The following is a 16842-nucleotide window of genomic DNA, read 5'->3' as shown; positions in this document are numbered from 1 at the left end:
ATGAGTTGAGTGCCAATATCCTAATTCTACCACTTGCTATTAAGGTGCCACAGATAACCTATGCTAGTTTAATGTGCCTCACTCTTCTCAGCTAACAAACAGGAAATCCAAACAGCACCTCCCTCACAGGGTCCCCTGAGACCTAGAATTAGACAGTGCCAGTGCATTCTGCTACTGTCTGATCTCACTGGAATGGAGGGCCCTTCATCACAAAAAGGGTACCGATGATAGAGTTTTTATTTCCTGGGAGATGTGCTTGGGGTTCTGAGTGCATCCTTCCTCTGCCTTCCCATTAGCACCACCCCACCTGCTGCAGGTGCTGACTCATCTGGCTGCCACATCACTCTGTATGATCCATCTGAGTCACCAGGGTCAGATCACCTGCACTGAACAGATAGTTTTGCTACTCCCACTTCTGCTCCAGACAGGCTTCAAGTGTCCACATGAACTGTGTCATCTGAATTGCCCCTCTCCCTAACTATCATACTGCTCAGCCTGCCTTCTTACCTTTCCCAAGTACATGCCTTTCTAGTTCATGGCCCTCTGCCTCTCCTTTCCCCCACTGCTCTCTCTTGTCCCACCTTTTCCCCTTATAATTCCAATCACCTCCTGATACAAAACCTGCCTTTTCCATGCTGCCTTTTCTAGCTGACATGGCTTTCTCAAATGTTACCCTCTTAGACATTCTGGGTCATCTTCAGTTCTATACCACAGGCCATGACATGCAATCATAGATGATTCTCGATTGGCTCAGATAGTCCAAAGCCCACAGAGGAAGTCACATGTTCAGGTTTCATCTTCTGGCATATTCTGCAACTGGTATCAAGTAAGTATTCTCATAGACTCCAACTGTAACCCTAACTATCCCAATTTTTAAAAATCTGTGTGTTTTTTTTTTAAATGTCTATCAGATTTGCAGGCACTCAAGCTGGTGCTTTGGCACAGTGGACTGGGTCTCTGCTTGTGGCGCTGGCATCCTACATGGGCACCAGTTCATGTCTTGGCTACTCTACTTTTGATTCACTCCATGCTAACGCCGTGGGAAAGCGGCAGAGAATGGCTCAAGTCCTTGAGTTCTTGCACCCATGTAGGAGATCCAGATAAAGTTCCTGGCTCCTCACATCAGATTGGTTCAGCTCTGGCTATTGCAGCTGTTTAGAGAGTGAACAAGTGGATGGAAAATGTTGCTCTCTTTTAGTCTCTTCACTCTGAAATGCTATCTTTCAAATAAACATAAAATAAATCTTTAAAACAAAATTTTTGCAGGTACCTAGTCTTGCAGCACAAATTTCATTTTGAGTGCAACATAAATACTTAAACAACAAAATGAAGCAATGAGATCACTTTACGACATCACATGTCTTTATTACATAAACAGAACATTCCTTGTGGGAACTGGTCCTCAGTGGGCTTCCTTGAGAGAGTCTCCAAAATCTCTAGAAATTTTCTAAGAATGTTTTATGAAACAAACACACTTCCCCCACAACCAAAAAAAAAAGTTTGTGTCTACAATTTCCCTACCAGATTCCTGAGAAAAATAATAGGCTTTTATATTACAGTGTAATACATGTGATACATCAATTTGTTTCAAGATATAAAAACGAACAGATCGATAAAATGCAAGTCTCCTTTTGTTTACAAAGTTCTATAAAAATACATCAAGCATGTTCCTAGCTTGATCCTTTGGCCGCATATTCCAGTTTACCAGAAACAAAAGGGGACAATGCACAAAATCAGGCAACCACATCAGTCTTGCAGCAGTGTTATGTCGACATCATCATGAACACCTTGTAAGAGCAGCTCGCCGGGGTATGTAACAATCTTCCTTCGCTTCGCGGCTTTGAGCGTTCCCACCAAGGCTTCAAAGAGATTGGCGCACTTGTCATCCTGGAAGAGGACCCCAAATTTCACGCTTATCTTCCCATCAGCATCTAGTTGGAGAAAACACAACGTGAGGACACTCAAAGTCTGTTTCTTGTCCTTCTGTATGGGAGAATTACAAAATCTTTAAAACAAAACAAAAAACAACTAACTGAGTTCACCAAGATTAAAGCTGAACACTTTCAACAGTCATAAATTCAATGTAGTCGCTTCCTAGATCTAAAAGTGATTAAACAAATGCCATGGTTTGTATATGCCTTATCTAGACAAAGACTGAATAAGCACTACAAAACATTGAAAAAAGGAAAATATTCTATAATTCCTACTATTGTGGATGAACTTATAATTATCTCTCCTTATCTATTATTATTATTATTATCATGTTAGCTGCAGAACTGATGAAAATAGCAAAACAGAAAATCAGGGTCAAGAGCAAAGTTTCTCTGTGTTCTTACACTCAGAATAGGAAGAGTGACCTAAAAACTTCATTGTCCTCAGCCATGCAGCATGATTACTAACTTGCAACTCTAGCTGGAAGGCCCAGACACCAGTACTTCACAGGAGCCCTAGATTATCTGGTTTGCAGGCCAGTTTTTACACAGCATTTTGCCCAGCAGTTAAGACACCAACATCCCATGAGAGAGTGTTTGTGTTCCATTTGCAATTCTGACTTTCTGGCAGTGGGACCGTGGGAGGAGGCTGCAGGTAAAGGCTCAACCACTTGGGCAGCTGCCACTCACATGGGAAATCTGGAGCGAGTTCCTGGCTCCTATTTCTGGGCCCAGCCCAAGTGCATCCTTCTGCACACATTTTGGAGAATGAAACAGTGGTTCTTTCTCTGTCCCAGCACTCGCCCTTTTCTCCTCCTCCTTTCTTCTGCAAAATTATATTAAAAATTAAATAATCAAGGAAACCTTTGGAGATAAATGTAATCTGAGATATCTCTCAATTGTTCGTTTCAGTGAGCCACCTGGCTGAACTCTTGACCCCTTCCTACACCAAAGCAGCAGGTGCTTCCCTCCCATAGCTGTATCTGTTGTAAAGAGGATGATGTTAAAGAGTGAGAAGAGAAGGGAGAGGAGGAGAAGCCATTACAGTCACAGGAGGACCATTCCTTGACCTGTGCTAGAACGTCCAGTGCCCATGTTTTGTAAACTCCTACAGTAAGCACAGCACTGGAGTCAGACAGAAAGCAGTAGGGAATGACTTTCCAGCTTACAAACAAGTAGCTTCTTCAGTGCCCAGGGGGAGAGAACCACAGTCATCACTAAAACAACAGAACAGGATGCCGTTGCAAAAAGCAGTCTGCAATTGTACAGAGCAGTGTGCACTGAATGCCAAAGGCATGGCAAAGGCAACACACCCTTCAGCTTGGGGGAGGGGGAGAGGAGATGACCCTGGGCTTTAACTTTAGATGGACTTGATGGTCGACATGATACCGGTTCTGGGCTTAAGTGCAACGTGGTGCTTTTTTTTTTAAGATTTATTTTTATTTTTATTTGAAAGGCAGATTTACAAAGGAGAGACAGAGACAGACAGATCTTCCAACCTCTGGTTCACTCCCCAAATGGCTGCAATGAGAGCTGAGGCGATATAAAACCAGGAGCAGCCAGCACACAACTGGTGCCTATATGGTACACCGGTGCTTTCAAGGGGAGGATTAGCCAACTGAGCCACTGTGCCAGCCACCCCCCACACACTCCTAGTCCTCTGTGGACATCTCTGCTACCTTCTGGTTTAGCTCTGTGCATCCTGCCTGAACTCCCTAAATCTCAGGCTCCCCATCTATACAATGGGAATCTTTGTATCTTCCTCAGCCTGTAGGGGAGCAGTTCTAATGCACACTGCACAGGGCCCGGCACACACTGAGCACTCTTTCGGTGACAGTAGGCCATGCGAAGAGTGAGGCCATGGAGCAGAGTGGACAAGCTAGATGCATAAAGAAAACAGGGGCAGCACCATCTGGGGGAGCAGTGGCTAGGGCGAGGCATTGACTGGCAGAAGAACAAAGAAATCTGAAATGGAAACACAAAGAATCTGGCCAGGCTGGGCCTGGAAAGCAAAGACACATCTCCGCGATGCTCCAGCTGCTAGCAGAGTGGCCTTCTGTTTTCAATGGGACTCTGTCACTGAGCAACCTTAGGCTGGTCCACAGGCTGTCTGGGTTTTGGTGACCTCGCTCATCCCCCAACAGAGGGCTTCCAAAATGAACAGGTGCAGGGGTAAAGCCAGCACCCAGAAATGATCAGGTTGATGAACATTCTCAAAACACACAAGGCAAAACTGGGGTGCAATCCTGAGTTCCATCTGTTCCCCACCAACCTGTCAAACAGCCACAAGGCTCCACCTCTCTGATGTCCTCTGCAGCTCTTGCCTCTGCTCCTCCAAGACAGTGCTTCACCTGGATCCCTGAGCACTAATAACTGACACCGCATTCGGGTGTCCCCTTCTTCCGCTTCGCCATCCCCCCACTATATCCTTGCGATTGGTAAGGAACAAAACATGTGGGAGACACTTGGTCAGATGCAAACCCCACTGATACTGTTCTCCTTAAATCTGACAATGGCACCCTATCACCTTCAACACAGGGAACAAGAGAAGTCCACTACCTCACAGACGAGGTTCTTGGTGCTGTGGCCATGTGCCCTTCACCTGCTGCTCTCCTATCCAAGTTCATGTCTGAGCCTTCACAAGGAACTGCTTGCTGTTGCCAAGGTGGCAGGAAACATCTTCCTTATTAATTTTGCCCACACCCCAGACTCCTGTTCCTAGGTAAGTTTTTCTGCAGGAATGGAGTTGGAATTCACCCCTCTAAGGCCTGGTGCAGTCCCAGTAACTAAATCTTTGCCTTGTCAGTACCAGGATCCCACGAGTGCAGGTTTGTGTCCCAGCTGCTCCACTTTCTATCCAGCTCCCTGCCTGTGACCTGGAAAAGCAACAGAGGATAGCCTAAAGCCTTGGGTTCCTGCAAACACATGGGAGACCTGGAAGAAGCTCCTAGATCCTGGCTTTGGATTGGCTCAGCTCCAGCTCAGCTTCCATCTGAACCAGCAGATCGAAGATCTTTCTGTCTCTGATTCTCCCTGGAAATCTGCCTTTCCAATAAAAGTAAAAATAAATCTTACCAAAAAAAAAAAAAAAGAAAGAAAGAAAGGAAGGAAGAAAGAAAGAAAGAAAGAAAGAAAGAAAAGAAAAGAAAGAAAGAAGAGGAAAGAAAGAAAAAGAAAGAAAGAAAGGGAAGTCCCACCCCTGGTTGAGCTAATACCTCTTCTTATAAAACTGAGCACATCTATCAAAGCACTCAGCATGAATTATAGAAATAACAGCCAACAGTTACTGAGTGCTTGCCGTGTTCTGAGAGCTGCCTTATACTTTTCAGTCATTAAAAGTCACTCAATCCTTACTTCATTGAAGCAAAAACACCTCTGATTGGAAAAAGCATTATTATTTCACATTCAACTAAACTGCCAATTGAATTATAGCATACCTTAACCCCCTACGGCTTTGTTTTAGAGATTTTAAAATGGACTTTCTACCATTGTCCATATCTACAACGTCAGAACGCAGTTGGATAGCAAAGGGATGGACTTGTGGCTATTGCTGGAGGACTATCCTATTACAATATGAGGGAAATGAGTGGCAAGGAGGGGGAAAGAGGAGAGTGGAAGGGGAAGTCTCTGAACCCATGGAACTGTAGCATGAAAAATAAAAATTGGAAAAAAACCCACAAAAAGCTATCTTTGATTCACTGAAATGAAGTAGTATTATTACACTATTCAAATCAGGAAACCAAGACACAGAAAAGGAAAGTAACATGCCAATGATTTCTTGGCCGATACACAAAGAATCTGGGCTTCCTGTGCAAAAAGTGTGTTGTAGCTGCCATGTGCCCAGCAACTTGCACCTTGTCTTCCAGCTTCTTCCAGGAGACTCCCAGGGCTCAGATGGAATTTTTGTTTTGTCTTTTTACTTCCCTGACACGTGAGCCCCAAGGGAACATTCAAAAATTCTTGCTGCAGTATTTGTTGACAGAATCTCAATTTCCAAATAATCTTTCTCAATCCCTTGTCACTGAATGGAAAATGAGACTTTAAAGAATTTGACTTTTAAAAAAAAGAGATAAAACTGAACCTGCCCATTCCCAGGGAAAATTCATACATCTTATGCAGAGGAGTCAAAATTGCTCCAGATACAATTTAACTAATTAACCATCACATGTCAGTGCATAACTTCTCTCCATGTGTGATTTTCAGGTCACAGTCATTTTCAGCAGGAAAAAAAACAAACCAAGGTGTCCTGGTGACGCTGCACATGCAAAAATATTTTCACACTTGTAAACGTTAGGATAATCATCTCGAGTCTTCTGGTTTGCTTGCTTTGTCTTGGTACAATAATGACACTCTTCCAGCAGGCTGAGGATTAGGTTAATAACTCTAGGGAGAAATGAATGAAAGTGGAGAAAATCCCACACGTCTTTGGAAATAGAACTTTTAACACTCCAAACACGGCACTGCAAGAACAACATGGCAGGAAATAACAAGACCAGCAAGAGAAATGCACCGGGCATCACTCCTGAAGACAAGACTCTCAAACTCCCATCACATGGAGATGAAGTGGGTCGGAGGAAAGTGGAGTGTGTTCTCCTTCCAAATTCTGATGGCGTACCTCATTAATCCGCCCTCCTCACTCTTCAGAAACTCAACTAAGAGTCAAGGCTTCATGAATGTCACCAACCACAACTTTCAATAATCATTTTCATTGGGTTTGTATTAAATTGAATGTCAGCACTTCAAAGGTCACCATAGCTTCTTTTCACAATTGCCTCACGAATTTTTGTCCAATTTCATTAACAGACTAACAAGATCATTGAAGGAAAGGAACATTTGTCACTTACACTTGCTCAGTGCTTGGGAGATGATAGATAATAGAGATGTGTAACAAATGTTAACTGACTATATGATTCAGTGGTTGAATTCATACCATCTTTTGTATACGTCCTTATCTTGTCCTTGTACATTTCAGTAATGGTAACTCAGGTATGATGTAGAAATAATATATCTAGAGAAAGACTAAAAAGCGTAGATGAAAAAATAATGACCTGAACAATATATTTATGTTCTAAGCTCCAGAATTTGTGATTGTGCTATGAAAGATGGCAAATAGGGATTTTCCAAATCTGATGCAATTAAGGACTCTGGAAACAGGGTTGTGTCCTGGATGGTTCAGGTGAATCGAATGTAACCACAGGGTCCTGAAAAATGTGAGATCCAGAAGAGGCGAGTCAGAGGAATGACTATGACCATGAAGACAGGATGTCATGAGTCAAGGACCAATGGCAGCAGCCAGAAGCTGGAAAGGGCCAGGAAAAGAATCCTCGTCCCTGCGGCCTCCAGAAAGGAACCTTCGGCTGTCTATCGCAGCCTAGCAAGATCCTTCTCCGATTCCCAATCTGTAGAACTGTTACAGATACTTAATGTGTTGGCTCCAATGTGATGGCTCCAAGGAATTTTCCAACTATGTCCTGCTATTTTTAAGGCTTTGTGATTAACAAGCAAAGGAGGCATTAAATAAGGCAAGCCAAGCTGTACCAACACAGTCATTTAATTAAAGCTGTTGTTATGGACATGATGTAGTTTAAAAAAGGAGTCCCAAATCCTTGTTGCTGAATGTATCTATTGCTCCTATGTATTTTTTTTCTTTTTTTGCCTAATTTCTTCTTCTTCTTTTTTTTTTTTTTAAAGATTTATTTATTTGTATTGGAAAGTCAGATTTACAGAGAGGACAGAGAAAGATCTTCCATCCACTGGTTCACTCCCCAAGTGGCCACAATGGCCAATACTGAACTGATCTGAAGCCAGGAGTTTCTTCCGTGTCTCCCACGCAGGTGCAGGATCCCTAGGCTTTGAGCCATTCTCTACTGCTTTCTCAGGCCATAAGCAGGAAGCTGGATGGGAAGTAGAACAGCCAGGATACAAACTGATGCCCATATGGAATCCCGGCACATGCAAAGTGAAGACTTTAGCCAGCAGGCTATCATGCCAGGCCCTGCACCTATATTTTTAAAACACTCTCAACATTCTTGTATATCTTGTCTGAAATGTGCCAAATATCTATAGCAATAATAGTAACTTCCATTATAACTTAGGAAAAAGACACTAACCAATTTTACACGTCACTTTCTTCACAGTTGTTGTCTAGTTCTTGCCAAAGAAAAGGGTGACTTTTAAAAAAATACATATCTCAAGCCTGGTATATTTTATTTCATTTACATGTACATAAATACTTTTTTGTGCAATACTCAAGAATTTATGTGAAATAAAGAGAACTTCATTATCATTTAAGTCTAAGTCATTAGTCATTTGGAAATTTATAAATTGGTGGCTAGATAATGTGGAAGCTAGGAAAACATGAATTTTGATAGCATGACAGGTAAAAAATTTCAAATTCGATTCAACTCCTAGACTTTGACACAACCTAATAAAAGAAATTTGGAGCTGTTATTTCTCATCAAAGGCTGTTCAATATCTCAACCTCTCCCAGCACTGGATTCCCAATATCCCAATAGCTCTTGGTCTCCAGACATCACTGCCCAGCTGTGGGCACTCACTATTCTGGTATGGGCAAAGCTGCCACAAGGCTAGCCTGGGTGATCCCTCGGATCAGAATATCTGACCTTACCACTCTGAGTAAACCATTGAGAAATACTCAGGATTGGACACTTACTTTTTGAACCCAGACGATGAATTTCCTCCACTAAGAGGTTAACTTCATGGTCCACATTCATTGTTACCTGAGAGAGAAAAAGTGAGCAGATATTATGACCATGTCTACATTCCACCAAGTACCTGCCAACCGAAGAGCACTATTGTTCATTGTGGCATCTGTAGCTATTAGCTTCCCATGGACCTCTTGCTTACCATTCCTGTGTGGTGTGTGGGGCCAGTAATGTGTCCCCACGTGTCTTCTACCTCTTAACTCCCTCATTTCCAGGGCAGCAAGCAGGCGGTCATTCTCTTTGCACTCATTGTAAACACCAAACAGAGCTCTGTTGAGCTCCAAAATACAAACATGAGCCACACAGATCTGCCAGCCATCAGAGAATGCACCTTCTGAAAGTCCAGAAAGGCCTAGAACGAATGGCAAGGTGATCTGCCCTCATGATGCTATGTCCACAGCATCGAGGAAGGCTGAGGCTGTCAGGGAAGCCAATGGGTAGAGCTTTTCTGTGCATGGGGAAGACACAGGCCAACTCACCCAAGTGACAGGGAAAACATGTAGTAAGTCTGAGATAAGCCTTGTAATGGGTGCAGGGGATACCAAGACAAATGGCCACCTTTCCTGTCTTTCAGAAGCCTACTGTCTAGTGGAGGGAGCCGACAGAGGTAAAGGCAAATTGATACTGTCAAGTCAGGCAGTGATCACTTCCGCTTACATACAGTGCCTGGTAAATATGATTGCACCAGGGAACTCTTGCAGTAAACAAAACAAAAAACCATGCATCCTTACGGAAGAGCTAGGACACAGATGCAGTTGAGATTTCCCTTGGCTCACTAAGTCCTCCTGGACTTGGGTTATCCATCACTGCTGTTCCAGTACCCTCCCCCTGCGCAAGAACTGTGGACTGCAGCCACACAGGGCTTCTCAGCATCCCTCGAATGCCCTTCCCTCGCATCTTGAGCCTTCCCACACACTGCTTCTTAGACCCAGGCTATCAGCTTGAGGCTAACATCCACACATCCAGTCCCAGCTCAGACACAACTTCCTTCTGGAACAGTTCTGTCCTCCACAGTGCTATGAGCTCTCACTCCTTCTCGAATGCATGGGCGGCTCCTGTGTGCTGCCCTCCCCCATAATGCTCACTGCAGCACCCTCTCTAACACCCAGAGCATAGGTGACTCAAACTTTGGTTTCATGAAATAAAAAGAATAAGAAAAGCCATAGAGAAAAAGAGACATTTACAGCAACTGTGTACACTATCCTAGGAGTTGTTTTCAAATGATACATTCTCCAAATTAAATATAAAGGTACTTCCAAACGCTCATGGAAAATGAAATTAAGGGTCATTGCTGTGGTGTAAGGGGTAAAGCCACTGCCAGCAGCACCAGCATCCTGCTATGGGCAACAGTTTGAATCTCAGCAGCTCCACTTCTAACCCAGCTCCCTGCCAATGTGCTAGGGAAAGCAGCAGAGGATGGCCCAAGTGCGTAAGCCCTGTAGGAGCCTTGGAAGCAGCCATTGTGGCCCTTTGGGGAGTGAACCATTTGAGAAGTGAATAAGAGATTTCTCTCTAACTTTGCCTTTCAGATAAATTAGATTTTTTAAAAATGGAATTAAAAGTTTATTTCGTGCGAAGGAAAATAAATCTGTCCATGGTTTTTATTTTTGAAGACCCCTTGTAAGCATAGATTTCAAAAATCAAAACTTTTTTGGAGCCAAAATAGACTTATCTTCCAAATCTGTTTTCCATGAATTTCTGGAAGTATTTGCATAAGGGACTAAAATAAGTGGGTTTGCATATATGGTTTTCTTTAGAGTACTGACTTGGAAGAAACAACTTTATCCAGATGGATCGTAACCAATGCCTAGTAACTTATGAAAATATGACTGACATCTCTAATTATATACCACCTGTTCAAACAATATTGATTGGGATGCCAGATTGTCTATCAACTAATAATTAAAAGTGCCACTGCCATCTGCTACGCCACTTGTGTGAATATTATAATCTAAGGAGCCTTTGCTATAATAAAGTGCAGAATCTCTAATGAAAGGTGTCTACATAAATTTTATTAAAAATGATAATGTTGAAATATTGGGGACTGCATTGGTGAAATCATACATAAATCATCATGTACCATTCAAAATCTAACTGAAGCAAGACATCAAAGAGCCAACATGTACACAGGGGACACAGCTGAGGACGTGAATGCTAAACCCAGAGAAAAGTGACCTGGGCTCAGATCTGCCCACCCAACATCCTTTCCCCTTGCAGTACCCGCTGTCTAATTTTTGTTTGCATGGAGCCTTTCCTTAAGGGGATGCCTCATTCTGGGTTCCAGAAGCAATGCAGAACCAGAATGAGTATTTAAGCATCAGGTGGATGACCCCATCCAGAACAAGGAAGCTGAGCCCTGGTCTTTTGTGAGAACTGCACTGGAATCGTTGATGAATATTTCCAGGTCTTGATGCACATGGCCACCACGTGCATACCAAGAACAAGCACCAAGAGAAGGGTAGCCAGATCACAAGCACGGAGCCCACGTGCAAATCCTCAATTCTCAGTTTACACGAACATGAAGCTTTCCTTTGCTTCTGTTTATGCTTTTATGCTTAGTTAAGTGTGTTTCAGCTACTTCCACTCTAAAGAATCTTGACTCCTAAGGTTAGTTTAGAAAAGATTTGCAATTCCTTTTTTGTAATCTAAAGTGGTTTTTATAGGTCTTCCTTTATAGATGAATATAATTAAAAGAGAGAGAGAGAGACACACACACACACAGAGATTTGGAGCCAGGCTTTTTTTTTTTAAGATTTGCTTTGTTTTTATTGGAAAAGCATATTTACATAAAGAAGGAGATACAGAGACAGAAAGATCTTGCATCTGCTGGTTCACTCCCCAAATGGCCACAACAACCACAGCTGAGCCAATGTAAAGCCAAGCCGGAAGTCTCTTCTGGGTCTCCCACACGGATGCAGGGTCCCAAGTCCCTGGGCCATCCTACCTTCCCAGGCCACAAGCAGAGAGCTCGATGGGAAGGAACCAGTGCCCATATGGGATTCTGGCATTTCCAGGGAGTAGGATTGGCCAGCTGAGCCATTGCATCAGGCCTTGAAGCCATGTTTTAAAAATTCTATAACAATCAATAATCCCTAAGAAAGGCCAACCTCGTGGTACACACTGGCATCCCCTAAAGGAGGGCTGGTTCAAATCCCAGCTGCTATGCTTTCAACTCAGCTTCTTGTAAGTGCACTTCAGAAGGCAGCTGACGATGGTCCAATTACTTTGGCCTCTACCAGCCACATGGGAGATGTGAGTGGAGGTCTTGGCCCCCAGCACCAGCCACTGTGGTCATTTGAGGAATTAACTAGCAGATGGGAGACAACTCTCTCTCTCTCCTCCCCCCTTAATGCAGTCTTTCCTTCAAATAAATAGTTTTTTTAAAAAAATAAATTTAAAAAAAGAGGGAATGAATGCATTGGGGTGCAGCAGATTAAGTTACCACCTTCAATGTGAACATCCCATGTGGGTGCCAAGTCAAGTCCTGGCTGCTCCACTTCTACTCCAGCTCCTGCGAACACACTGTGGAAAGCAGAAGAGGATGGCCCAGGTATTTGGGCTTCTCTGGCCACATGGAATCCCGAAGGTGGTGCACATCTCCTGACTTCAGCCTTGCCCAGCCCCCGCCATTGTGGCCGCTTCAGGAGTAAGCCAGGAGGTGGAAGATCTTCCCTCTCTCTTTCACAGTAACTGCTTTTCAAGTAAATAAGTAAGTGAAAGATAAGGAGAAAGAGAGGAAGCAGAAATGTAAAGAGGGAGGGCTGGAGAAAGGAAGAGAGGGAGGGAAGGAGGGAGCGAAGGACGGGAAGAAATAAAGCAAAGTGATTAACAATGAATTCAGATTGCACTGAGTCCTTTGATGCATTAAGGCGGAAGCGGTTAGGATCTCTGGGGATGAGAACATTCACCCATGCTGGGCAGAAGGCAGAGTGGAATGTTCAAGATTAATGTCAATGGCCTCCCCTAAGCTCAGGTTCTCTGATTCCCTCTCCCTGAAAATGCAGCAGAGTAACTGAATGGAAGCATGCGTGTGTGTACACGCACACACACACAGAGTGAAAGATCTTTCATCTACTGGGTCATTCCCCAAGTGCTCACAACTGCCAGGGCTTAAAAACAGCAGGTTTAAAAAACAAGCCTGGAACCCCATCTGTGTTGCCCACCTGGGTGGTAGCATGCAATCAAGAATCTAACTGGCATGTCAATATGTGCATTCCAAGTGGCGGTTTAACCCACAGTGCCGCAACATCTCTTTGAAATATATATCTTAAACGTCATTCTCCATTCCTTCCACCCACACTCAACCACACACTTCGGATGTAACATTTCCTTAATAATGAGAATCAAAGAGCAAATTCCATTTACTTGCCAAAGGCTTGCTTGCTTATTTAAAAGGCAAAGCAGGTACAGGTGCTGTGGCTTAGGGGATAAAACTGCTACCTGAAGTGTTGGCATCCTACATGGAGACTGTTTCAATTCTCAGCTGCTCCACTTTTAATCCAGTTCCCTGCCAATGCATTGGAAAAAGTAGTAGAGGATAGCTCAATTGATTGGGTCCCTATACCTGCATGGGAGTCTCAGAAGAATCCTGGGCTCCTGGATTCGGTCTGGCACAGTCCCGGTGTTAAACCCCGGGGGGGGGGGGGGGGAGGCGGAGTGGGCCCAATGGTCACGGAACCCGGGAGTTGCAGCCCAACAGCCCAAGAACCAGGTCAGAGGCTACAAGAAGAAAGAGGACTTTATTGGCATTCGTGAACGGGCCCCTACTCCAACAGCGGAGAGAAGCCCCGAACTCCGGGAGTACAGCCATCTTATAGGCACATACTACAAGCTTAGCATATTTTTGTGACAGGTCTTAAGTTTTATGGCCTTACTCTGACACCAACTCGGGACTTTCTGGGCTCATTTCTCAGGATAAGGAACTTGCTTGTCAGAAACCCAGACCTCCTTCCTGCAGCCAGGCCTGTCATGGCCTTGCTCTTGTTTCTTATTTTGCCAAGCAACATACAGAAGCAACAAAAGCATTAACCCTTACTTTCTTTCTCCGGATACTGTGGCTACTGTGGTCATTTGGGAAGTGAACCAGCTGATGGGTGAACTCTGTCTCTCCTTTCTCTCTGTAACTCTGCTTTTAAATTTAAAAAATCTTAAAATAATGAAGAAAAAAAAAGGCACAGCAACAGAAAGCCAAGAAGAGATAGAGAAAGATCTCTCATTTTCTGGTTCATTTCTCAAACGGCTGCAACATCCAGGAGTTGGCCAGCTCCAAATCGAGAGATGGGAACTCCATCCAGGTCTCTTACATGGGCGGCAGGCATGAAAGAACCTGGGCCATCCTCCACTCCCTTTTCAGCTGCTTTAGCAAGGAGCTGGGTGGGAAATGGAGCAGCTGGGGGCACACAGATTTGAGACGTCAGCACAGCAAGAAGTGGTTTGACACGCTGTGCAGTATCACTGCATTGTGTACAGAAGACACACCTGTATTGTATTAAACAGATGGCCATTCATCCAATTTTAAGAGAAGGAAACCACCACTTTATAATTCCTTACACATCTGGTTCCTTATTCTGTGAAGTCAATGACCTGGCAAAGTACTCATCACTTATCCCCATTAAGCAAATAAATACACAAATAAACACAGTTTCCTCCACATCCTTCCGCCTGGCCTTCCTTTTGATATGCAAATATGCCTAATTTACTAGTGAGCTGCCTCTGACTGACACCTTACAGGCTGAGGACTTGTCAAGAACCACTTAGAGAGCTGGAACCATCTCCACGCTCAGGCCCCTATCAGCTGAAGAGCCAGGCGTTTTCTGCCTTTTGTGATTCTGCCTTAATGGCTTGGCTTGGCGGGGACTGTGTGAACTCCAGGCCTGATAGTCTACAGGACACGTAGGCAGAGGACTCCTCAGGAAGGAGGTAACCTGGTGTTTGATACGATTCACAGCCCAATAGCTCATCGATTTGCACTTTTTGAAAGTTGCTTGTTTCAAACCCACCAATAGAAGCCTGCTAAATCATGACTGTATAAATAATAGCCTGAAATGTATAAGAACTGGGGGGCTTGGGCTCTCTCTCCTTCTTTTTTGGCTCCCACTTCTTTTTTGTCCTCCCTGCTGTTCCTGCAGCAGCCTCAGCTGCGGCTGCCCCTCCCCCAGCATGGCTGAGCTGGGGGAGGTGGCTGGGAGACCTAGGTTAACCTGAATAAACCACCTTTATGCCTTAGCACTGACTTCAGACTTGATGATTATCTTGGGATTTCATAACCCAGCACAACATAGCAACAGGAAAAAAAAAAACCTACAGTTTGCCTGCATCATTTCACATGTTTCATTAGCTTATTTTATCATGTAGGGGAGGAGAGGAACGCGTTCGGAAAGCACCCACTGTAACAGGATTCTGGGACTGCAGCGATCAAGAACAATGAGCAGCCAGGGCTGAAAATCCAGGGCTAACAGAGAACTGGCTCCGCGGGGAGAAGCCGTCCCAGAAGAAAGGAAGGGAGGCAGTGAGGGAGGCGACGGCAGCTGCTGACCCGCCCCTGTCTTTGTCACTGAATCTCATTAGGCTTTGTGCATGGGGATCACAAAGAACTAGGCCTGCAGGGGGCTGCCACCGCCCCTACACAAAAGGCAATCCTTAAGGACCCTTGGAAACAGTCAGTGGACAATCGGCATTGAATCACCAGGCATTTTCCACGAACTTTTCGAAGTCTCTCCGGATCTGTGTCCCCCCGCCCCCGAAAGTTTGGAGACACCACCCACAGCTTCTCTAAGCCCACTGGAGTGGGGGGCTTGGGAATCAGACGCCAGATGGACACACTGGGTGGGGCTAGGCACTTTTTCCAGCTTTCCCCTCGGTCCCCGCCCCGCAGTCACTCGGGAGCAGCCGGCGTGGTTGGACAGCTGGGTTCCTTCCTCCTCCGCTCCAACCGCGCGCGCGCTCCATATACGGTCATCACGGCTCCGCGTGGGGCGTCCCCAAATGCAGCGCCCTGCAGGGTACCCCGCGGTCAGCACCACTACTGGTCACGGATGCCGACTGAGAGCGCCCAGAGAGCCCTTAGCCCGGGACAGCAGGGTGGGATCCCGGGGGGCAGGGGGGGCTGAGTCCCGGGCGCCTTTGTTTGCTGGCAGCGCCGCAAGAGCAAACGCCCCAAACCGAGATGGACACGCGCCCCACTTCCCGATTTCCTTCTGTCCTCCTGCCTGTCCCCTTTGCCCTAACATCGAGGACCCAGAGCCACCACCCCCTCTGGCACCGCAGAAGTCGCTGCCCAGGGACCAGTAGATTCCAGGGGGAGGGGGCGGACATCCTTCTCCTCTGCCCCCTAATCCTGCCCCACCCAGTTCCGCGGGCACCGGCTGGGGAACAGACAGGTCGCACCGCGGTGAAAATCGCGACAGTGCTGCCTGCTTCCCGGTCCGACCCCGGCTGGCAAACCCTCACGTGAGCTGAGTGCGGAAGTCTGCGGGAGAGGTGGGCGGGGGCGAGCGCGCCCAGGCGGGTCCGGCGGCGTCACCTCGGCCCAGCAGGTGTCAGGCCCGCCCGGCTCTCCCCTGGGCGCCGCCTCCGCCGCAAACCCGCTCCCCGCCATGCCCGCAGCTGCCTCGGGGGCGCACGCACCTCTACGCAGCCTTCTCTTTTTGCGGTGAAGAACAGGGCGCCACGTGGGTCCCGACCCCGGCGATCTTCGCAGTGCACCAGAGGGGAAGGAAGTGGAGGTGGCCCAGAGGAAGCCCGCGGTGGAGGAGAGGGAGGAGGAGCGGGCTGGGGGGAAAGAAGTGAAGAGTTTCCTCGCTCAGGAAAGGGGCCGCCCACTCTCCCGAGGACAAGCCTATGAGCTGCAAACTTAGGGGAGGAGACGCGCCAGAAGGGGGCCGACTCCAGACAGGTGGCGGGGCGCGCGGCGCTTCCGGGAACACCCGTCTCCACGGTCCCCAGACTCCAGGTCCCCGGCCCCTGCTTCTGATCCCAGGCCAGGGTTTCTCTCCCTAGGAAGAGCATGACGTTGCCTCTTTAAGTCCAGGAGCGGGAGCCCCCAGAAAACTACCGCTAACAAATCTGTCCTTTCTTGGACAAAGCTTGTCCCTCTTTCACCACATGCTACATTTAACTCCGGAGTTTCATCGTTTATGGATTCTCCTTGTAGTGTAGCCGCTGCCTTGTTCATCTTCACACGTGTG

The 16842-nt window shown here is 46.0% G+C and overlaps 1 protein-coding gene across 1 annotated transcript; it reads right to left on the bottom strand.

Moving 5' to 3' along the window:
• Window positions 1–1344: 1344 nt before the first annotated feature.
• ABRACL (ABRA C-terminal like) lies at window positions 1345–16440 on the bottom strand. Its single transcript, XM_040965410.1, has 3 exons — window positions 16283–16440; window positions 8605–8671; window positions 1345–1931 (listed from the first exon to the last, which is right to left on the bottom strand). Exons 2-3 carry the CDS (start codon window positions 8663–8665, stop codon window positions 1747–1749), a joined length of 246 nt encoding a protein of 81 aa, XP_040821344.1. The 5' UTR covers window positions 8666–8671; window positions 16283–16440; the 3' UTR covers window positions 1345–1746.
• Window positions 16441–16842: the final 402 nt, after the last annotated feature.

Source organism: Ochotona curzoniae, unplaced genomic scaffold, assembly GCF_017591425.1.
Source record: "Ochotona curzoniae isolate NIBS_2020 unplaced genomic scaffold, NIBS_Ocur_1.0 scaffold_3890, whole genome shotgun sequence".
Classification (NCBI taxonomy): domain Eukaryota; kingdom Metazoa; phylum Chordata; class Mammalia; order Lagomorpha; family Ochotonidae; genus Ochotona; species Ochotona curzoniae.
This window is presented reverse-complemented; position numbering and strand designations above follow the sequence as displayed.

What these genes read in the sequence shown, in the direction of transcription:
- ABRACL (XM_040965410.1), bottom strand. Translation starts at nt 8,665, where the DNA reads ATGAATGTGGACCATGAAGTTAACCTCTTAGTGGAGGAAATTCATCGT. An exon ending in TCATCGTCTGGGTTCAAAAA is followed by an intron (nt 1,932 to 8,604) that starts GTAAGTGTCCAA and finishes TTCTCCAACTAG; the next exon opens with ATGCTGATGGGAAGATAAGC.